At 41.1% G+C, this 24,076-nt stretch overlaps 1 protein-coding gene across 6 annotated transcripts in view; it reads left to right on the top strand.

The window, feature by feature from the left end:
* The window catches only part of RIPOR2 (RHO family interacting cell polarization regulator 2), a 207,802-nt gene that overhangs the window by 146,838 nt on the left and 36,888 nt on the right, over positions 1–24,076 (top strand). For all 6 annotated transcript variants that reach the window (XM_012741349.2, XM_012741341.2, XM_012741342.2 and 3 more), the window contains 7 exons: positions 6,535–6,661; positions 8,020–8,175; positions 8,868–8,946; positions 10,777–10,800; positions 11,909–11,962; positions 15,953–16,102; positions 19,659–19,722. In XM_012741349.2, the coding sequence (XP_012596803.1) occupies positions 6,535–6,661; positions 8,020–8,175; positions 8,868–8,946; positions 10,777–10,800; positions 11,909–11,962; positions 15,953–16,102; positions 19,659–19,722 (654 nt within the window). The remainder of the gene's footprint in view (positions 1–6,534; positions 6,662–8,019; positions 8,176–8,867; positions 8,947–10,776; positions 10,801–11,908; positions 11,963–15,952; positions 16,103–19,658; positions 19,723–24,076) is intronic.

The following is a 24,076-nucleotide window of genomic DNA, read 5'->3' as shown; positions in this document are numbered from 1 at the left end:
GGGTTTGCCCAGTTCTCTATAGGTTAATCAATGCCAATAGCACTTTTACTCTGAAGTAGTCAGCTTGGAGAGTCATACCTGGCAGGTGTTGACAGGAGGCTGGCAGGTTGCTGGGCTACCCAGCTCCTTACCTTTAGCGTGCCTGGCCTTACAGGTGGAATTGCTAAAATTTGTGGAATAGTGGAATTGCTAAAATTTGAGGAGAAAGGCTTGTTAACTCAAGCTAATCAAATCCACAAGAAAGCATAAGCCAGGATGCCTGTTTATAAAAATATAATGAGAAGTAGAACTATCACTTAGATTGGATTTGCCAAACATTTTCCCATCACTTCCACTGGCAGCCCTACCACAAGCTTCATTTTAGGGCCTGCTGCGTGGGCTGCTATGTGGCAGGTGTCCTTCACTGCCCATCCTCCAAGCAGCCCTCCAAGGTTGATTCCTGTCATTTATTTTTAAGACTCAAGTTATCTCCAGGTTCTCCAGGGAGCTGCCAGTTTCTCCCTCTGAACTGCAATCATATGCCACCTTTTATTTCTGGTCCAATCAGCGCCTGAGACCAGGAAGGGGGGTGGTGGAGGATCCCTGGATCCCTTGATTTCTTTTTATCTGCCTCAGCCTATTCCCCTTCTGTCTCCAGGCTCAGAGTTCTTGTCCAAAAACTGCGTGCTAGGCCAGGCGCAGTGGCTCACGCCTGTAATCCTAGCTCTCTGGGAGGCGGGCGGATCATTTGAGCTCAGGAGTTCTAAACCAACCTGAGTAAGAGTGAGACCCCGTCTCTACTATAAATAGAAATTAATTGGCCAACTAATATATATAGAAAAAATTAGCCAGGCATGGTGGCGCATGCCTGTAGTCCCAGCTACTCTGGAGGCTGAGGCAGCAGGATTGCTTGAGCCCAAGAGTTTGAGGTTGCTGTGAGCTAGGCTGATGCCACAGCACTCACTCTAGCCTGGGCAACAAAGTGAGACTCTGTTTCAAGAAAAAAAAAAAAACAACTGTGTGCTGATTTGGTGAACTACCTTCTAATTTAAACAGACACATGGTATTCAGGTTGGGAGGTGGCTCATAGCACCCACAGGACATGTAAAATCTTATGATTTCAAAAGACCCTGAGATGTGTTCAATTGGGACTCAGCACTGCATAGCCGGGGAGAAGACAGCGGTTTTCACTGTATGAAGAATCAGGAAGAGAAACAGCTGAGGCTCCTAGTTTTCTTTGCCAAGAGGCTCAGCTCAGAACAGCAGGGTTCGTTCAATGCTTAGTCAAGGTCAAGAGTCCTCAAACTTTTTAAACAGGGGGCCAGTTCACTGTCCCTCAGACCGTTGGAGGGCCAGACTATAGTTTAAAAATATGAACAAATTCCTATGCACACTGCACATATCTTATTTTGAAGTAAAAAAACAAACGGGCAAAAAACACCCTCATGTGGCCCGCGGGCCGGGCCGTAGTTTGAGGATGCCTGGTCAAGGTGCTTGGGATTCTTTCCAGAAAGATCCTGTTGTTCCCATTCGTTATAAAATGGCAGAGCAGGGCTGGCCACCCAGTATGACAGCCAGTGTCTCCTGCAACAATGCAAAGTTAGAAGCAAACCATAGCATCTTCACCGGTTGCATAAGATTTGAAACCTTTCTGGGATTTAACACACATGATGAGTGTTAATTCTGCTGGAATTTTTGGAAAGACCAGGTGAGGAGTCAATGAATTAGACACTGGAAACATTTTTCAAAGCTCCAACAGTTCTAAGTAGCAGCATCCAAAGACAAGTTTCTTTTATATGGAATTTCATGCTTGTTAGATATGGCATTTGGTGAGCCTTAGAGGTGTGTATCGGGCATAGCGCACACTACCAGGAGTACAGGCCCTGCTTTAAAAGTTTTGCAGATGAAAATAATAAAATTGTTACACAAGTCAGAACTCATAATAAGGACTTCATCAGGGAATCTGAATTGTTCTGATGTAATCAGAATTTATGAAACCTAATACATTATTTCTTGGAAGTCATATTTGTCTTCCTGAAGACTTACAAACAACTATATAGAGTTATGATAGGCCATCCATCTGCGTATACTTTAAGAACTTTTCTATCTGTGTACGTAGTGTAATATAGTTTTTAACATTCCTGGAATCCTGCTCTGGTTTGTTCTGCAGCTTGTCCTGTGGAATCTTCCTATGTGGGCATACTGTTTTTAGCTGCTACATAGTATTCCATCACCATAGTTATGCGGCATGGTATTAACCAGTTCCTGTAATGACTAGCATTTATATCATTTTCCGCCTTCTCACTATTATTAACATTGCCTGTAATGAACATCCTCGTATGTGCCTCTTTGTGCATTTGGGTATTTCTCTAGAGAAGATATCAAAGAATAGAAGTGCCCGGTTAAAGAAGTATGTCTTCGGCCAGGCGCGGTGGCTCACGCCTGTAATCCTAGCACTCTGGGAGGCCGAGGCGGGCGGATTGCTCGAGGTCAGGAGTTTGAAACCAGCCTGAGCGAGACCCCATCTCTACTATAAATAGAAAGAAATTAATTGGCCAACTAATATATAGAGAAAAAATTAGTCGGGCATGGCGGCACATGCCTGTAGTCCCAGCTACTCCGGAGGCTGAGGTAGGAGGATTGCTTGAGCCCAGGAGTTTGAGGTTGCTGTGAGCTAGGCTGATGCCAGGGGACTCACTCTAGCCTGGGCAACAAAGCGAGACTCTGCTCAAAAAAATAAATAAAAATAAAGAAGTATGTCTTGTATTTTAAATAGATACTACCAACTTGTCCTACAAAATTTTAATACCACTTTACACCCCCCATCAGCAGTGCTACTGCAATTTTCCTGTAGTCCTTTCTTTAGGTTAAGGCTTTTGGTCCTTTGGAGCACCTGCTATTGCAATGCAAATTACTCCAGCAGGAGCAATTAAGTCCTTAAAACCTGAAAATGTTAGGAGCTGTTTTTCTGGAAGCTGGGAAGAAAGCAGGTCCTTGGAACTTCCTAGGAAGCCAGGGAGTGACCTGAAGACTTAAGACACTAAGAGGTAGGAGTTGGGTAGGGTGGTCATAAGGACAATTGAAGATGATTACGGAGAGGCACAAGATAACTTGCAACTGGGGACGGGCTAGAGAAACTGGAAGAATATTTATGTCAGACTTGTGGGGTCTGGGATTGGGATTGGAGCGTGGTGTTTTGTATACTTTCATCCCTAATACCCCCTACTCCCCTGCCCCAACCCATTCGTTTTATTTCTCCAGGAGTCTGACTCTACGTGTGTGCTCGCTTGCTTTATGACTCTCATTTGGCGGTGTGTCAGCCTTTAGGGGGATTGATGGCAGGATAGAGATCTCAGCCTAAACCAGCTCTAGGCCAAATTCTTTCCTGATAGATAATGATCATCTCTAAGACCTCAAAGGCAGACAGAATGCTCACCCCAGTCACGTTCCTAGTGGCCATATAGTCCACATCAAAATTTAATGAAAACTTTCTGAAGATTTTTTCCCCCATCCCAAACATTTTACAGTCTTAGAACGCCAAACAAACATTTGTTTTGTTCTTGAGAATCTTGCTTACCTGTTACAGAAAAAGAGGAAGAAGGAAAATTATTTCACAATCAGGTACATATGTTTTACTCTCAAACGTTTAATTCATTTAATGAGAAAGTTGGATTTGATGAATTGTAACAGATTATTTTAACAGAAGCTTTAAATTTTCAACCAACGTGGCACCTGGCATCTTTTTTTCTTTTCTCTCTCTCTCTTTCTCTCTCTCTCTCTTTCTCTTTTATTTTTTATTTTTATTTTTTGCCTATCACTAGTGCAACTGATTGTTCAATCAAAACTTCTCCTAGGCAGTGGCTCTCAAACTTTGCTGAACATCAAAATCACCTGGGGACCATTTAAAAAAATTCCCATACCCAGGTGATACCCAACATTAATTAAACAGAATACCTGAAATGGGAGCCAGGCATCAGTAGTTTAAACTAATGATTCAACAGATAAGAGAAAAAAAATTTGTTTTAAAAAATGTAATTTCTAGGAGGTATAAGACAATAATACAGTTAAATATTTTAAATACTCAAAGTCTTTTTCTGGAATCAAAGAATGTCCATGATACAATAGACCTATTGAACAATAATTTACTCAATGAGATCTAATACTAATAATATTTGTCCAGTTGAGACTTCCATTAATTTGTTTGGTTATCGTATTATTGAGTGCAGAAAGAGCATAAATTACAATGCTTTCTTGATGTTTATTAGAAGTTTGTATGTTATACAGTGATAGCTTTAGACAAGCTTTACAAACCCAAGGAAGGGGTCCTTAATGAAATGTAGACAGACCCCTTAGTGCTTAGAGAACATGTAGAAGAGCCTCATTAAGGATTTAAAGGAATTAGGGTTATTTTTGAGCCTTGGGGGTAGGGAGAAGTAACCAGAGAGAGCTGAATCCACACCTGCATTTTGTCTAGCCGTTTGTGCGATCCATATTACATTTACTGCTCATGCGTAATTCTTCATTACTTTAAAAATACTAGAGAATGCTCTAAAATTTAAGCTTCTCCTCCCCAGCTGGTATGGGATTTGCATCCCACCCAGATAAAAGAGCAAGCCTATTGCCAGACCTGTGGCCATGTGAGTCAGTACCTGTAGGCTGCAAGAATGCATACAAACCCCAGGGCTGCTTTCTCCTGGAGAGGGAGGAAGGGAGGGGACTTAAAAACCTGGGGCAGTGTGGGGGATGGGCTGTTTGCCCTTCTTTCTCTGGGGAAGTAACTCACTCAAATCTCCTGCTTTGCTGAACTGCTTCATGCAGCTTTGAGTGGGGGCTAGTGAAGTTGGCCTTTCCTTACATCTGGATGCACTACGAGAGAGTTCTGCTGCTGCTGTTGTTTAGCTGTCTTTCTTGCTGGGTCTTTAAAAGACAATTTGATGTCTGCGCACTTTGGAAGTCTTCAGTCTGGGCAGTAGCTGTCATATTTTTCCTGCTAGCACATCCTGCTCTCTGGACCGAAGTCCCCTGCTAGGACAATGGTATGTGCTTTGACTCTTGCTGATCTAAAGGGAATAGAATTACCTAATAGTTCTAGGGTAATCCTCTGGGGTAACTAGTCTTGGGCCTCTGTCCAGCTTAAGTTGTGCTTTGACAATGCATCTTGGTCCATCAGGGTGAGTCTTCACAAAAGCCAAGCAAGCAGCTGAAACTGGGGTTGTGTACTTTCTGCTGCATTTTCCTCTTACCTTTTCTTCCCTCTCTTGCATTGTTATCTAACCTAGTTTATCACTTCTTTTGTGAGCATTCCCTCTATGCTTCTTATTTGGCACTGTCACAGTAGTGACACAATCACAGCTTTCAAAATATACTTAAGGATACAAAGGGAGAACAAGTTTAAGTAAGTTCATCTCTAAAGAAACCTAGTGTTTTAATGTTATGACTTCCAAGTGTAGAATTCCACCTTAAGACCTGTGTTTTGAATTTGATGCAGGACTTATCTGAAGCTTTGACTTGACCTACTTGTGTGCTTTTATTATTGTTGTTGGACAGAAGTAAACTTGCAAAAGTTTGCATGTTTTTAAAGGTATGGTTGAACTCTGTTTAAAAAACATTCCTGAAGGAAATCTAAAATGATTCATAATTTTGTGTAACTTATATTTGTTATTGTCTGGGCAAGTGAGTATATTTTTTATTCACCTGAGAGGTGAACTGTTTGGCTTACAGGTGTCCTCAAACTACGGCCCGAGGGCCATATGCGGGTATTTTTGCCTGTTTGTTTTTTTTATTTTCCGCGGGCCATATGCGGGTATTTTTGCCTGTTTGTTTTTTTTATTTCAAAATAAGATATGTTCAGTGTGCATAGGAATTTGTTCATAGTTCTTTTTTAAACTATAGTCCAGCCCTCCAATGGTCTGAGGGACAGTGAACTGGCCCCCTGTTTAAAAAGTTTGCCAGCCCTCCAATGGTCTGAGGGACAATGAACTGGCCCCTTGTTTAAAAAGTTTTGAGGACAGGCCGGGCGCGGTGGCTCACGCCTGTAATCCTAGCACTTTGGGAGGCCGAGAGGGGCGGATTGCTCAAGGTCAGGAGTTCGAAACCAGCTTGAGCGAGACCCCGTCTCTACCAAAAGTAGAAAGAAATTAATTGACCAACTAAAAATATATATACAAAAAATTAGCTGGGCATGGTGGCGCATGCCTGTAGTCCCAGCTACTTGGGAGGCTGAGGCAGTAGGATCGCTGAGCCCAGGAGATTGAGGTTGCTGTAAGCTAGGCTGACACCACGGCACTCACTCTAGCCTGGGCAACAAAGCGAGACTCTGGCTCAAAAAAAAAAAAAAAAGTTTGAGGACCTCTGGCTTAGAAAGACCATTCCATAGTAAAAAAGACCATTCCATAGTAAAGACCAATCCATAGTAAAGAATTCCATAGTAAAGAACATAGCCTCTGACTCGCTTCACCTTGCTCACAGCTCTTTATCATTGTTGACAAGCTTCGCCTATCTTCTGTCTGCATCTGCCTGCAAGTAAGCTGTCATAACCTTTCTTCTTTCTTATAGGACTGCCAACCAGACTCCCGGAAATCATGTTGGTAGGATCCCAGTCCTTTTCGCCTGGAGGGCCCAATGGGATTATTAGAAGCCAGTCCTTTGCGGGTTTCAGCGGCCTTCAGGAAAGGCGATCCAGGCAAGTAGCGTGTGGTTCTCCCCTGGGATGCAGCTTGAAAAGGAAGTGAGCTTTGATGTCCTGAAGAGGGTCTCTGTGCGTGCAGCCTCGCCGAACACAAACACACACACACTCTCTATATATTTATATTAATATCTTTTTCACAGAAAGGATGTACCAAAAATTAAGTACTGTAATTTAATTTCTACCATTTAGAATTCCTCCTGCAAAAAGGATGGTTGAGGATTTAGGATAAGCTAGTGATGCATGTCTAGACCTCTCCACAGCTCCACCCCGTTTTGAAACACATTTTCCCTTGCACTTGGATCTGGGAGACTGTGTGCGGTACCAAGTCATCCAGTGCATAAAGAATGTGCCTCTGCAGTTTGACTCCAGGAAGTAGATGCCATTCAGACAGGGGTTGTCAAAGTTAGTCTTCTAGTTTCCTTGGAATCTCCTCTCATCTAAAACAGGACTTAGGAGAACTCAAGAAAGAATGAACAGATAGTGGATAGGTAACATGGAATAAAGTTTGTCTTCAGTTTTTCTGATTTCATAAAGGTCTTACCCTTCGAGGGGCCCTGTGTGCTTCGACCTGTATTGTCCCATTTGGTGCACGCGGGGATGGCAGAGGAGCATAGCAAATAACCAGCCTGGGAGGGGTGCAACAGTCACCTGTCAGCTGTGGAGGTCTCAGCTTTCCTGCTGATAGCCGGGTCAGCGAATGGACCAGCCTCTGGATCTCCTAATCAGATCAGTACTTTGGGTTTAAGGTGTCAGGCATCCATCTCACCACTGCAAGCTGCATCCCTGACACTACTAGAGATGATGAATTTTTATGTTATACCTAATCATAATTTATTCCATAAAAATAAAGCTTTTTAAAGAGATATGTGTGCTTTTCTTTAATGTCATATAGAATGAGCCATTTGGCATGCTCATGGCCCCTTATCAGAAAGGCTTCCTTCCCATCCTAGTTGAATTTAATAGTTGTTTACACCTAATCTTGCATAGTGCACTTATTTTTTAGTTGGATTATATCCTTCTTTCTAGTCATTATGTCCACCTAGAACTGTTGGTCTTTGGCTTCCTATTAGGGTTTAGAGAAGCAATACATTTTCACTCAGAGTACAATTACCTGAAGCCAGACTTTGACTCTGGGTAGCCTCTGCCCAGCAAAGCTTTCTGACTTCAGCAGTTAACAAATCTAATACTGAGAAACTAAGGATGGCTCAGATCTATTAGTGTATGAGGGAACATTACCTTCCACAATAGACACTAATAGGAACACAAGATGATTAAAAAGACATTTCTTTAGTCAAATCCTTTTGGGTGCCTGAGGCTCATAAGTTCTTGTGTTCTTTCTTTCCTTTTCACAGGTGTAACTCCTTCATTGAAAATTCCTCTGCTCTCAAGAAGCCTCAGGCCAAACTGAAGAAGATGCACAATTTAGGTCACAAAAACAACAACCTTCCAAAAGAGCCTCAGCCTAAAAGGGTGGAAGAAGTCTACAGGGCATTGAAAAATGGACTTGAGTAAGAACCTTGATCCTGATAATGCACTTTATGGAATGATGTGGGGGGCGGGGGCAGTTTCAGAGAAAAGCTAGAATTATGAGATCATTTTTTAAATGTCCATTTCTATAGGATGTATTTTATTCTTGTGCCACAATCAGGGAAACCTTAAGTGAGTCCCAAGGATACGAAATGTGTTGGGATTCCACATCCTATCCATAACATTGAAGGAAACTTAAAACTGCGTCGTGTTGAATTTCACTTAAACAGTGGATGGGCATATCCATTCTAGAGATTGCTAAAGGAGAGTTCTGAAACCTTCCTGAGTATGTTATAGGGATTGTGTGCCCAGAATAAGGCTGTCCTAGTGTGCAGTGGGACATTCACAGTCAGTGTTATATTTAGCTAGTAGAATTCTGAGAGCTCAGACCCAGGGCTGACCGTTGGCACCACTTTCCCGACCCCATTGGTTTTTCCTCTCTGGACTTTCAGCAGCACAAGGGTTCTCCTTTTTGACTAGCTAGATAGTATCTGATGCGACTGCTAGAACTTCCAAAATGTTGAAAGACTGGGAAAATGCAAAGCCTCCTCCTCCCTTTCCCAACTACAGAGAAAGGCTCAATTCTTAATGCCCTTTGAGAAGGAGAAGGCCAGCCACAGCTTCCACTTAACAGGCACCGAGTTCACTGTTACATCTTGTCTTATCTTTGCAGTGAGTATCTGGAGGTTCACCAGACAGAGCTGGACAAGTTGACAGCTCAGTTAAAAGATATGAAAAGAAACTCTCGCCTGGTAGGTACTGTGCAGTCATTGGGATGCTAACCTGGTGTTCTTTTTTTGGCTAAGTATAATCTTTTACTACATGGGACTGGGGAAGAATGTTTAAGAAAAGTAAATCCAAGGGGCAAAGTACAATCTGCATCCTGCTGTGTATGTTGGGAATAAGAATGTTAAGTTTTCTTCTTAATGCTCTATTCTTAATACTTTACAGTATTTTCTAAACATGTTTATACAGATAAACTTTATAATTAGGAAAAAATATATATATATATTTTTGGAGGGTGGAGTGGGGGGACAGAGTCTCACTGTTGCCTGGGCTAGAGTGCCATGGCCTCAGCCTAGCTCACAGCAACCTCAAACTCCTGGGCTCAAGCAATCCTACTGCCTCAGCCTCCTGAGTAGCTGGGACTACAGGCATGCGCCACCATGCCCAGCCAATTTTATATATATATTTTTGTTGTTGTCCAGCTGATTTCTTCCTATTTTTTTTAGTAGAGACAGGGTCTCGCTCTTGTTCAGGCTGGTCTCAAACTCCTGAGTTCAAATGATCCACCTGCCTTGGCCTCCCAGAGTGCTAAGATTACAGGCGTGAGCCACCGCACCTGGCCAGGAAAATATATATATTTTTTCATTTCCTGTACCCCCATCCCAAATAATATAAGGAAATAAAAAGTTGGCATTTTCCTTGCATATTGTTAGTACATACAGATTTGGGGACCCAGAACTTTTACTTTATCTCCAATTTTTTAAAAATAGATCATAAACAAATCTGAGAGGGAAAGGAGGCTTAAAGAGGTAACAAAAAACACGAGAAGTTAAAGGAGTTCTTAGGCCAGTTTGAGTACAAATTATATTGCAAATTTCCTTTATTCTAATGAATTTGTGAAGACTTGTGGTTGAAGAGTGGTTCCAGTGTCTACACTATTTTACATGGTTTTATTCAGTTCTAAATGATATTACACCTTAATGTTTCCAGGCATCAGAAAGCCCAAGAAAACTGTATGTATACCTAGGAGGGTGCAGCTAGACATTCATAGCTGTAATCTTTTTATTTTTAGGAGATATGTTTATATATTGTCCTTTTCAAAGGCTTTGAGATTAAAAGTGTTATCAAGGTTAAGAGGTTTTATATTGTACTGAGGTTAGAATATAAATTGCCCCATCTATGTGGACCTACTTCTGGGATGACCTTCAGAGCTTTTAAATGGCCTTGACCTTTGAGCGCTAAAATGTTCCACCTTGGAGAATGGCTGATGGAAGGACATCCACTAGGACCTCATGTTTCTTAAAAATCCTTCAGATGGGGGATGTGGGGTTGGTGCCCTAATTGTGCTGTGATACTGTGAACACACAGGAAATGAGCTTGCTTTAAAAATAATTTGTGAAAAGCATATCTCCATCCTCAAGAACTCTTCTTAAAATCCCAGTTTTATCTATTTAAAGAGGAAGGCAAGTATTTTTTAACATATCTACCATTGCTACATTGTATGTCAGTACCATTTATTTTTTTTAATTTTTTGAATGAGCATGAATTAGGTGCCTCTCAATATGTAGGAGAGGAGAGCTCAAAGTAAATGAAAACCTTAGTGCTCCCAAGGGGCAGAGGAGACTGGGTCTAATTGGGGAAACACAGAGCATAAATAAATATTGGCTCTTAAAAGTACTCTTGCTGCTATTTAAAATAATCCAGGTTTTTACTCATGTAAAGCAAATGTCAAAAATCCAGTGGAACTTTGCAGGACTGATTATTATTTACAGATCGTGGGGTGTATCATTCTATTAAGATGGGTTATATTTTGAGAGAAGATGTTTTAATCCAGATACTCCTTTTTTTTATTTTAGGGTGTGCTGTATGAACTAGACAAGGTAAGTTATCATTCTGTGCTGGGGTGTTATTACAAAATAAAACTGTGTATCCTTGAGTGGAAGTCAGTGTAAACTCCTAGAGAACTGATGGTTTTTCTAATTCTGGAAATATTCATTATTTTGTCTAATGAGGATAATGAATAAGTACTATCATCTATAGATTCAGAAAAGTGTTTAAGGTCGTTTCCATTAAAATGTCACTAGGTTGTAGGGTTTCTCAGTGTATTGAAAGTTTAAAAACTTTCCAAGTGTTTGGAGGCCCTTGCCTGTGTTGTCTCTTGACTATTAAGTACCATACTTCATCAACTCCAAGTCATCATTGATTGGAAAATGTGCCATTACTTTATGTGCCACTAAAAAAAAAAAAAAAATGATTCCAGTTAAACTCTGACAGTTCTTTCTTTTCACTTGAAATTTGTATTTTATACTTACTGAGAAAACTCTTTTAAACCTAATTAGACACAGTTTTTTTTTTCTTTTTTATATATGATGCCGCTTTCTTTCTATGCCTTTCTGAGAAGACAATAATTTTTTTTCAATGCTGAATAACAATATAGACTTTTTGAAGATATTTGAAAGGGCAATTAATTTAAATGCATGTAATATTTATAATTCAAATAGATGACACACGAACAACTGTGACTATCTGTGAGCACGTATAGGCAGCTATATTGTACCACTTGGCCATTAGCCATTGTAAGACGCACCCCAATTTCAAAGACACTAAAATGTGAAGGGATAAAAAGCCTATCTTAGGACAAATTAAATATATTATTATACAGAAGTTTGTGTATATTCCAATATAATAGATAATGTTCTGCCAGAAATCTAATGAATTCCATTGGATTGGATACCTGGATGTTAAACACAGGGATTCTCATAACTAACTCGAGTTCATCTCTCAGAATATTTACTGAATATTTTAAAAAATACTTTCCAAATGGATAGTAGAGACTCTCTAAAATAGGAACAAAGATAGAAGAAAAGGGGGAAATATGTAGCATTTTCTGATACTTTTGAGTATGACATAATAAAAAAAATATTCTCATAAGCCTAAGTCAATTGAAATGTAAATGACTGTACCTTTTCAAACTTCTTTTAATTCCAGCAAATTAAAACGATTGAAAGATACATGAGACGCCTGGAGTTTCACATTAGTAAGGTAATTGAAGTTCCTGTTGTCTTTGCCCATTTTTAAGTTTTTAGTTACTAGTCAATATACCTTTGGCTTGAGCATACTATCTAGTCCATGGAGAATTTCTTATTTAATTGGCTCTTAAGTAAATTAACAATTAAGTCCTCAAACAGGCAGTAAAGATGGAAGTAAAAGAAGAATGGAAGGTCTGATACAACACAGTTTGGGCTCACTTCAGTTCTGCATATTAATACTTAATATGTATTAAGTGTTAAGTAGCATGCACAGTGCTTGGTGGAGGGCTCGGTCTCACTGTAGCATGCCTAGAGATTAAATGAAACTAACCCCACAAAAATCTTCATACTTACCTAACTTTACACTCTGGTTCCACATACAGTTTGGTGCCCCATAAATTTCTTCATGAAGGTCTAAGTACTGAAAGACCTTGGCTCCTCCTACTCTTGCTCCTGTGACATGGCTTCCAGGTGCCTTTTCATCCTCTTTGCTTCTAGACCACCAGTTTGTCAACATTCCTGACATCCAGCCCTGGATTCTGTAAATAGTTCATTAGTGGGCCAATGAGCCTAGTGTGGATGGGACTATCACCTCCCTGTTCTAGACTCTATCAGGAGTTGTTGGTGCTCCCTAAAGAAGATTTTCCTTTGGGGGCAGCTAAATCATACCATTAGCAATTCCTCTTTGCATCAATATTCATCAGCCTCTCTTCTAAATGGGAAGATGGGTTTTAGCAGATCTCTCTCCTTAGACTAAGCAGCCTTAGGTTCTAGTCCCAGGTCTCCCATGTACTCACTGGCTTTATCACCTGTGTGGACCTTGGCTTTCCTCTCTGTGAGACGGGGCTGGGGAGTTGCATGTATCCCATCTAGATGATCCTAAGAATCCTTTCCAGTGTAAAATTCTATGATGATTCATATGTAGGTATACATATGTATATGCTTCTGCCTTTGTACCTTCCCACTTTGAAACATATTTATTACCTAGGCAAATCTGAAATTGCCGTTATTTCTGCTAAACTCAATAAATAAAACAATGACATTCATCAGATGGTATTTGTGGCAGGCAAGCTTCGACAAATTTTTCAGCTTAGTTCAAAAAACAGCAAGAAGGCCGGGCGCTGTGGCTCACGCCTGTAATCCTAGCTCTTGGGAGGCCGAGGCGGGCGGATTGCTCAAGGTCAGGAGTTCAAAACCAGCCTGAGCAAGAGCAAGACCCCGTCTCTACTATAAATAGAAAGAAATTAATTGGCTAACTGATATATATAAAAAATTAGCCGGGCATGGTGGCGCATGCCTGTAGTCCCAGCTACTCGGGAGGCTGAGGCAGGAGGATCGCTTGAGCCCAGGAGTTTGAGGTTGCTGTGAGCTAGGCTGACGCCACGGCCACTCACTCTAGCCTGGACAACAAAGTGAGACTCTGTCTAAAAAAAAAAAAAAAAACAGCAAGAAAACAAAATCAGTATTAGGTAAGCATTTATTTTTCCATCTTATGTCTATAGTTGTTAGATACAATAATCCTAATTGTTTTCAAAGGCTGGTGGTTCTGTATTTGCAGCACCTTACCTACAAGATGCTTAACAAATTATATATTAATAATTTGAATGAGTCAATCAGTTTATTTAATGAGAGCCACTGCTTGCTGACTAGTAGGTAAGACAAAAACTTGCCTACAAACGGGCTACCTTCTTCTGCTCAGGCAAGTACATAGGTATCCTCTATCCTAAAGTTTAACTCCATTTGGCCAGGATAGGTTGATATTGAAGTGAAAACAAAGGATAAACTTTTCTTTCTATGCAAAGTAATAGATTAAGTCATTACAGCTATACTGATGGCCCAGTGAGCACTGACCCCTTACTGAGAGGATTATAATCTCAGAGACTTCGGAGTAGCCAACAGTGGGGGAAAGGATTGAAGGGGCAGTTTCCCAGAAGCCCACATGGGTGACACAGCCTGCTCTGCATTGGATGAGGCATTGGCACTTGTGTCTCTAAAAGTTTTGTGGGGCTCTCCCATACCAGGGCAATCTGCAATGTTTATTTAAAATTTCAGATTCCTGGCCCAGCCCTAACCTACTGACTCGGCACCCCAGAGTGGGGCCTGGGCATCAGCATTTTAACAAGCTCACCAGGTGAGTCTTGGCTAGTTTCAAAGTCTGGAAATCACGTTCTCCACCAATCACCAACCAAAAGATTTTTTTCAGCAGATTTGCCACCTCTTGAGTCTTATTTCTCCCTCTTAATCATTGATACATCCATTGACCCTGAAGATCAAAGACTATTCTTTTCAGAGTTTGGGAATTCCGCTCAGCAAAGTTGAGTGAATTGTTGAACTAAATAGCAACAAAGAATCTGTTGATCAAGAGAATAATTTTTAGTCTCTTACTGTTCACATTCTAAGTGGCCGTGACCTAAGTGTCATTGACATCTGCATAGAAAAAGCAATTATGGAAAATTGCATCACTCTAAATTGCATCAGAGTAATGCTTTCTAGTGAGGAGCCAAAAGTTTTCCTTCAGAACAAAAAGGAAATCTTAAACTCTGAAATCCAGTGTATGCATCTCCACTTTCTTCTGAATCTATAGCTTAAGCCCCCTTTTTTGAAGAAACAAAGCTTGTACTGAAATAAAAATTCAAATAGTCCTAGGAAGGTAACTGCCTCCCCAAAGCAATAGGTTTCATTTGCTTTTGTCAGTGCCTAATGACACTGTCCTTTGTTATCCTGCCTGAAAATTCCTGTAGTTTACTACAGTCAGCTAAGTGTGTTGATAACGGAAAATAGTACAAAACCATAGAGATAGATATCATCAGGAATAACTTGGCTGGGTGAAGTGGCTCACGTCTGTAATCCTAGCCAAGGTGGGAGGATCACTTGAGGTCAGGAGTTCCAGACCAGCCCGAGCAAGAGTGAGACCCCCATCTCTACTAAAAATAGAAAAAATAAGCCAGGTGCGGTAGCATGCACCTACAGTCTCAGCTACTCAAGAGGCTGAGCTCACTCTACAGCACTCTAGCCCAGGCAACGGAGCGACATTCTGTCTCCAAAAAAGAGGGAATAACTTTAGAACAGGTTTTTTTTTCAGCTTCAGCACTATTGATATTTGGGGATAATTCTTTGTTGTAGGGGCTGTCCTCTTCCATTATAGGACTTTAGCAGCATCCCTGGCCTCCCCCTATGAGATGCCAGTGGACCCCTGGGAATCAAGATGGCCTTGGGTTGATAGAGAGTCACTGCCTTAGAGGCATTAAGTGATTATCAGGCTTATATGATGAGTATAATTAATAATCATTTTAAAAATGTATATTATTGAGAAGCATAAGTATAGAGATGTAGCAGGAAAAGAGTTTGTTCATATTGCTTCATTTTTATTTTTTAATTATGGTGTAATTTACATAAGAAAGAGTTCACATTTAAGTATTCGGTTTGATAAGTTTGACAATTGTTTTACCCTAATTTTAAGAATAACTCCATTTCCTGTCTTTATTATTCAGCTAAGATTTTACAAATAAATAGCCCCAAGTTCTTTTAAGAAATGCTAAATCTGGATGTGTAAATACCACCTTGTGACAATACCTCCTAAAAGAAAGTGATAATAGCCTATTACACTACAAAGTTTTCCCTTATCGTGAAACTATATAAACTCTTTCAGTGTTTGCTCAATACACAGAAAGCTTCTTGTCTTCATTATTTAATATTTGTCCTACACCAGTCCGCCAATGGACCAACAAAACCTCAATAACCTCAAAAAAAAAAAATGCAAGAGAGGCATTTTCATTTTGTATAATGTGAAAACAGGATCAGAGTGAAATCTGCTTTCAGACAGAAAATGGATCACAGTAGCTAAATTAAAAATGGTCTCTATCTAAAAGAATAGCACTTTTACAAGATTCTTTTTGTAGAGGTCAAAACCATAAAGTACCTTAAGCACATAACAACGGTCTGTGTAACCTCTTTCAAGCAGAACAAATATTCATATTTCTGTTTCCTGTTTTGATTCTGGCAGGTAGATGAACTCTATGAAGCTTATTGTATCCAACGACGCCTCCAAGATGGTGCCAGCAAAATGAAACAAGCCTTCGCAACTTCGCCTGCCAGCAAAGCCGCCCGGGAGAGCCTGTCGGAGATCAATCGGAGCTTCAAGGAGTACACAGAGGTATAAGCTGCTTACCTGCTCACTTGCTGAACCCCACCTGGCCTGGTGTGAATTGTCCATAGCTGCCAAGAACGAGGCGAACAGCAACCCACAGCCTCGTTCTACTCTCTAGAGAGACAAGTTTTATTGTTAGCCTCAAGAGTATGCATGAGAGGCAATCAGCAGGATTGTTTAAAATGAGCAAGGCACAGTGCCCTGATTTTTGTCATTTGAATGCACTTCTAAATATTCTAGCGTACGATCCAATCTAGTTTTATCCCTGGAAGTTGAAGAGACCCAGTGGTTCGGATAGCTACATTGGATGTCAGTGTTGTTTATCAGTAACCTTCCTGCCTACAGTTTTTTGGTTTTTTGGGGGTTTTTGTGTGTGTGTGAGAAATTTTTATCTTAAAAAGGACAAGATAAAGAACCATGAACACAAGTGTGCTTTCCTGGTTTCTGACTCCCTGGGGCCCCAGCATCTGACACAGAGAGGTCTTCACTCCTCCTGGGGTCACCTAATACCAATGTCTTTGATGAAATGGCTGAATTATTAAAGCAGCACTTCTCACTATCCCACGAGTCTTTGTTTGAAGATCAAATTTCATGAATGAAGTCATCGATCTCAAGAGGGGCTGTTGGACAATTCCCAGAGCTGAGCATCTGTCTTGGCCCGGGGACCGAGGGACCTCTTGGATGACTTGCATTCAGATGCTTTGTGTGTACACCCCAGTGTTGCCTCTTGCCTAAACCTAGTTTGTCTCTTTTCGTGACTTAAAATGGGGCTGCTTTATCTAAATTCCTCTTTTCAGAATAATGTTTTTAAAATGCATAAAATATGTCCTTCATGATAAGCGGGGAAATAAAAAAGAGGACAAAATTTTAATAAAAAAAAAATTTTAAATAAAATACATAGGAATTGGAAGCAAATATTATATTGAAATGGTTATTTCAACATTGTCAGTACAGTTGTCAAAATATTTTAAAAGTCAAATGTGGGATATAGTACTATGCTGCTGTTTTATTATATCAAATTATAAGATCTAGCAGATTGTAAGATCTAGATCTAGTAGATCAATAACTACTGATAATTCAAAGTAGTGAAAAGTATAAAATTTTTTTAAAGTAATCTGCACCAAATGATATGACATGAACATACATGTGATTTCTATTAGTTCAATATCACAGGTATTACTATAATAATACTTCTATGGCTTGTTTTCTATATTTGTGATACATAGACATGTTTAATTTCAGTTAAAGGTTAAAGATCAGACTCTTCCTACTCTCCCCCCAGTACGAGTTTAAGGACTTGGCAGGTTGAGAACCCCTGGCTTGGAAGCAACCCTAGTTCACAAGACCCCATTTCTACAGGTCTCTGGAACCAAAAGAGGCATTTCTAATTATAGAAGCTGTTTATGGTACAAAAGCAGATAACTGACCAGTAGCATGCAGGAGCTGCCTGTCCTGGAATAATTTACAGTTCGTTTCAGAAATAGCCACCCTTGGTCAAGTGCCAGGGCATGGCATCATGACTTTGCTCACAAATTCAAAGACACAGAGTGCAATCTCAGTAAGAGGAAGGGCTGCCTTCGAGAAGAAAGAAATCCAGGACTTCTGTAGCTTCGTATCTCACTTGACAGCAGGTGGTTTTTTTTTATCCTCCCATACCCACAAAAGCCAGGATTTTATCACAATGAGGGTTTAAAATGAGGATTTAATAAGGACAAGATGGCTCAGGGTACTTTTGCATGTGTAGCAATGTTCAACAATGGCTGCGTGGGTGAGAAAATTTTTACCATGGATATCCTCAACTTTTAAACTAGCTGTCCCCAAGTTTTTCAGAGATACTGGTAGCAATCTTGATATTGACAATAACATAGTAGATATTTCTGGAAACTGTAATGTGTTCTTCAGAGATGCGGACACTCTGAGGAAGTAAATTAGTTGAGAATACGGAAGCTTTGTTGTTCAAGGCTTTCAAGCTGCACAGAGCTCAGACTTGAGGAAGTTTCCCCCAGTCTAGCTGAGCTGTTTGAGGCACCAAGAACTTACCAAGAAAAAGGCAATGCCGTACTCTTTGCATTCCAAGACAGTGATCATTTGGAGCAGGACAAAGGAACAAATAAGAATCAGAACCTCTAGCTTCACAAATCAAGCCTGAGGTCCTCAGCACACAGAATTCAGATAGAAGCAACACCCACTTGCACTCACTGAACTGGGCATGCTCTCGACAGAGAGGCCACTCTATGGCCCCTAGCTTTGATGGAGACTGGCTGCTGAGCGAGAAGCCTACAGATGCCACCCTGCATCAGGCTTCCGTGGAGACTGCTGCTTAGTATGACAGAGGCGACACCCAAAGTGTAAGCTGGCCAAACAGGAGAAGGGCCTCACTGAGGATGGCCCCTGGCCACCAGCCCTTTCCCTTTTTTGATTTCTAACACCAATGGCTCCATTTAGGTCCTCAGACAGTGAGGAAGTAGCCCGGGGTAGTTATGCATCTACCCATGTGTGTAGATGGTGGTGTTCCTTCTGCCTATACTGATCCCTCAATATCTGATTGAGGAGAGGACCCCTGCCAGACCCAGAAATGATTTTTTGAGTGCCATGGCATGGCACAAGAAGTCTACCTTATTCACTTGAGCAGAACCCAGCCCCTGTGCTCCTCTGGCCCCAATTTGTACTAAGAAAAATTTCAAACCTACAGAAAAGTTGAAAGACTGGTATATTAAACACCATATGCCTTTATCTGGATATACCAATTGGCATCATTTTGCCATATTTGCTTTCCCTCTCTCTCATATGCTCAATTTTTCCCCCAAGTCATTTGACAGTAAGTGGTAGACATCATGACATTTCACCTCATAAATATTTTAGCATGGATCTTTTTAAAAATGTATTTATTAAGAAGTAAAATTGTATATATTTGTGGTGTTCAAATACGATGTCCTGAAATATATATACATTGTGCAATGGTTAAATCAAGCTATTTAACATATAACGTGGATCTCCTGATATTGTAGTAATCTATAATAACATGCATTTCCTACATGACCACATACCATTATCACAACTAAGAAAGTTAATAATCATCCTATAGACTTATCTAATATCCATTTTGAAATTTTTGGCCCAACAATGTCTTTGATAACTGTTTTGGTTTATTTGCTTGTCTTTCAAATCAGGACGTCGTCAAGGGTAAGGCCTTGCATTTGATTATTATGTCTTTTTAATCTCTTTCTCTAGAATTTTTCCCCCCCATGATACTGATTTTTTGTAGATTCCAGGCCACTTCTTCAGAACATCCCACATTCTGGATTTGTGTGACTATTTTCGATGTAATTTAACGTGTTCATCTATGCCCGAAATTTCCTGTATGCTAGAAGGCTTGCTTAGACTCGGATTAAACATTTTGTCAAGAACATTTCATAGCTCATACTGGGGAACTCATTTCAAACAAGTAAATGCCTCCTGTTGTTCATGCAGTGGTTGTGTGCCGCTATTAAAACATCATGTGCTTTGAACTGTTGGGTAAAAGAAAGCTAGTTCTAATGCCCGTCTCCTGTCCTCTTCACAGAATATGTGCACCATCGAAGCGGAGCTGGAGAATCTGCTGGGAGAATTCTCCATCAAGATGAAAGGTATTCTTTTCCCTGCTAGGAGAGAGTAAGGAGCCATCTCTGTGGTGCACAGAGCTCCCTAAAGTTTGAGAACACACGCTATTTTTATTTTCCTTGCAAAGACACCGTACTGCCCACTCCCAGCCCTCCCTGCTTAAGTTAGTTTATTGATGCTTCTCATCTTGAGATTTGCCTGCACACTTAAAAAAATATATTTATTATGATAGAATCTCAAACATACATTAAAGCGGAGAGAACATTACAATGAACCCCCATAAACCTATCACCTAGATTTAATAATTAGCAAGAGTTTGCCACATTTGCTTCATCTATTTTCTTTTGTTTTTCCTTTGATGAAAGAGAAGTCATTGGATGAAATAAAACCCAGATGTGTCAATCTGCCCCTGCATACTTCACTTGCATCTCTTAAAGAACAGGGCCATCTTTTTACAGAACCACTATGCCAAGCACTGTCACGTTCTCACATCTAACAAAAATAATAAGGCTTTGTTATTAACACATTCCTTTTATCAGATTTCCCCACTTGTCTCCAAAATGCTTTGTATAGTTGGTGAGTTCAAATTAGGAGCCAAACAAGGCCCAAGTATTATAATTGGTTGTTACATATCTCTTTTAGGTTTCCTTTAATCTAAAACAAACCCCTTCCCCTTTTTCTTCTACCACTGACTTGATGTAGAAACCACTGTTGTGTAGAATGTCCCACATTCTAGACTTGTCTGTTGGCGTCTTCGTGGTGTCATTTGTGCTTTATCCCTCATGTTTCTAGTAAACTACCTACCTTTTTTTTTTTTTTATCTTGGTGTTAAACTCACAGAATACTGTGTGTTATCCCTTCTTTTTCCCAGTGCCTTTCTGGTGTTTATTCCAGAAAGTTCCAATCTAGAAGCATTGTTGATTAATACCACAGCATCTTCAGAACAGAAAGGAGCTGGTTTTAGAAAGTGGAGCCTCCTGCAGGTGCTGTCAGATTCACAGCTCAGTGGCCAGGCAGGGCTGTCAAATAAGCAGCCGTCCAGCAAGTGCATTTCTCTTCCCCGCTTTGGCCCATTTGACAGTGGCAAAGAGGGCTGGTACTCACGCACTGCTTTTTCTGAGGTTTCTTAGCAGCTTGATCCCTGGGTTGCTAATGGGGATTTAATTACCCTCTTGTCTACTTTCTGCAATTAAGGGAGTAAAGAAGGGGGACTTTTTTAAAAGGGCTCAACAGGAGAGCTTCATTTTTGAATGAGTCATCTAACTCAGGAGGGAAATTATTCTGTCAAGTACTACGCAGGACATGTAGGAGCCTCTCTGAATGAGTGTACCTGGAATAAAACCAGCCTTGACCCTCCTTAGGCGCCCCAAAGGCTGCATTCTTCTTTTCCAGCAGATCTCGTAGGGAATCAGTTTATTATTCAGTGTTAAATCTCAACACTTTACTATGGAGTCTGGCATCTGTGCTTTTCCAGTTTTTTTAAGTCTGTTCTCATCATTTTGGGTTCTCACTGGAGTCAGTGGTTCCAAAACTGCTCGGGCTGTGCCTCCATCCCAGCAAGCCCTATTCCACAGTCCCAGCCATGGAATTTATCTTTAAAACTTTCAGAATGATTGTTATCAGCAAACTGATTCTGGAAAATAACTGCCCTGAATCAATGGTTAGCAGAAAACACTTCCCTCTTCTGCCTACAGTGTAGGCACCACCCGTGCAGACTAGCACAGTCATAGAGTCTCGCAGCCTAAGAGGAATTCAAATCATGTACATCTATCATTGATACAAAAAGTCCTGTACTTCCTCTGTTTTTGATGCTCACTATCATTAAGTGCATCTATTTTTGATGGGGTAATAATTTCCCCATTTATAGATGGGAAATGAGGGCCCACAGAGGTTAAATGGCTTGTCCCAGAAGTCATACAGTAAATTAAAGTCAAACTTGGAACAGAATTCCAGGGCTCATGGCTCCTAATGCAGTCCCCCCTCCAACCCCACATTATGAGAGAAGTTCTAACAGAGCTGATACTAAAAACTGTTGCTCAGAAAATGGTCTCTCTTATGGAAGGATCCTCTTCAACCTAGCACACAAGCCCCCTGAAAGTGGGGCAGGAGGAAAGGGGACCGCCCACCCACAAGATCTGGAGCCTCTGGCCTGGAGATCAGAGAGGAGATGACGTTGGGGGCCCTGCCATCCACTGGGGGACCTGGCCACCCAGCTAAATAATAGCACTGGGGTATAATGGATTATACTAATGGGCTGACGGAACTTTCTGTAGTTCCTGCTCTTCTATATCTACCCTCTGTTTTCTTTCCTGCCTGATCTGCTTCTTTAGCTCCCACCTGAACTCAGGGTTTCTCCCATGGGGTCTCTCAGATCTGAACCTGATTCTCCTATCCCACTGATAGATTTCTGTCACCTCCACTTTCCTGACATAGCGTGAAGACTCAGAAACGACATCTGTGAAACCTTTTAAGGGTAACACCCCTGTGGAAATCTTTCTCTTTCTCCATAAATAAAAAGGGAAACCCTCTCATGCTGCCAAGAAATGGCATGTCTTTGCAATTAGTTGCATTCTTATCTGTTATTTATTCTGGTAAATCTTCCTCTCAACATATATATTGACAAACAGACTATTTCATAATACTCTCAGACCTGGCAACCCCTAACTTCCGCCTGCCACACCCTTCCACACTTCCCTTTTTGCCCTGTCCCCAACACTAAACAACAACCTTGTATGGGGGGAGGGGAGGAGGTGGTGATGACAACGAGACAGAGCGAATGCTTACTGAGCACCTGCTACTGGCCAGGCACTAGGCTGCATCCTGGTGAATCGACCCTGTCCTTGAGTGTCACACAGTCTGCTGGAGAAAATGGACACATGCACTAGTGCATCCTAATTCAACAAAATGAATGACCACCTGGACCAGTAGTATGACCAGATTGCTGCAGAAACCTGAGGGGAAAGGGAAAAAAGGTGGCCACTCACCTGTCTGGGGAGGAGGGGAACAGGAAAAAGAAAGGCTTCCCATTGTAACCTTTGCATTAGAATGACTGGGGCAATTGAACAGCACTGGACTAGCATTCAACAAAGAGGGGAAGGCATGTCCGAAAGTGACAGGTAGACCGGTGTGGCTCAAGGGCTGTTGGGAGAAGAGCTGTGAAGTTAGCTGGGGCCTGAACGTAAGAAGACATGAATACCAGGCGAAAGAGAGAGCACTAGATCTATGAACTGTCAAACAGGATGGAGGTTAAGAGATGTGGTCTCTTAGGGAAAACTGGTTGTTCTTTCAATTATTACTTTGTTCAAATTAAGTTCCAGGCAGTGTGTATATCCAGAAGTTCGTGCTGGCCCCTACGGCTTTTAGGACAGGTCAGGCTTCTGCAGAAGGAAGAGCTACCTGTGAGCTGGTCACCCTGCATGATTTATGTCTGGTTAATACATCAGTGAGGCCTGTAATAGGACCCCCTGACTGTGTAGCTACTTGGCTGTTTTCCTTCGAGTAGGAAGTGTGACCCTTGGAAAGGAAGCTCATCACAGAACTGGAAAAAGTGTTGGAGGGCATTCTTCTGGCAGAATGGTGTCTGAGCAAAGGAAGGCAAGGGTTGGCAGCTGCACAAGGTGGCACCTGGCCCTCCAAATGAGGCTGTGGAGGGGCTGTTATGTCAGTAACGTGTGAGCACCAGAAAACATCCAAAAGGTATGAGAAGATTCGCCAGGGGAAAAGTAGTCTCCTGACTCCCACACCCTGCCCTCAGAGGTAACTCCTGTGATGGTTTCTTGAGTGGTCATGATGGAAGCTTTCTAGATCATGCAACAGTAGTCACAAAACTGGTGAGAAATGCAAGCAGGCCCCCAGACCAGACCTGGCCAGGCCTCAAAGACAGGCTGTAACTGTCATTGCTGCCCGTTTGTGCTAACTGTGGCCAGCACACAGCGGCTTACACGGCAGATAGATTTTTAAGAAACACAGCCCCCGAACAGTTTTTGGCTGGATATTGCTATTTTGCTACATGATTGCTATAATGAGAGTATCAGTCATGCCACTATAGCAATTCCAAGAAATTTTGCTTTAATAACATGGAATGCGAAGCTCAAAACATCATTACCAAGTACCCTTCCCCCATTTGGTTAAGTTCTTCAGATATGAAATTTCTGGTAATTTTGAAAGGGGAAGAAAAACCTTCAAAGCATTTTCCCTTTTATTTATCTTTATCCAGCAACACCACCAGATTATTTTCTTTTTAACTAGCATTCCATTGTAATTACACAGATAAACAGGCAATGGATTAATGCTGAACTAATTTTGCAGAGGTTTTTTTAATGAGCATTTTGGATTGTATTAGAATTAGCATGTCCAGTTTGGGGTTTATAAAAACCAGTT

This window comes from Microcebus murinus, chromosome 15 (genome assembly GCF_040939455.1).
Source record: "Microcebus murinus isolate Inina chromosome 15, M.murinus_Inina_mat1.0, whole genome shotgun sequence".
Classification (NCBI taxonomy): domain Eukaryota; kingdom Metazoa; phylum Chordata; class Mammalia; order Primates; family Cheirogaleidae; genus Microcebus; species Microcebus murinus.
Note: the sequence above shows the minus strand (reverse complement) of the source record. Positions and strands in the feature narration are given on the sequence as shown.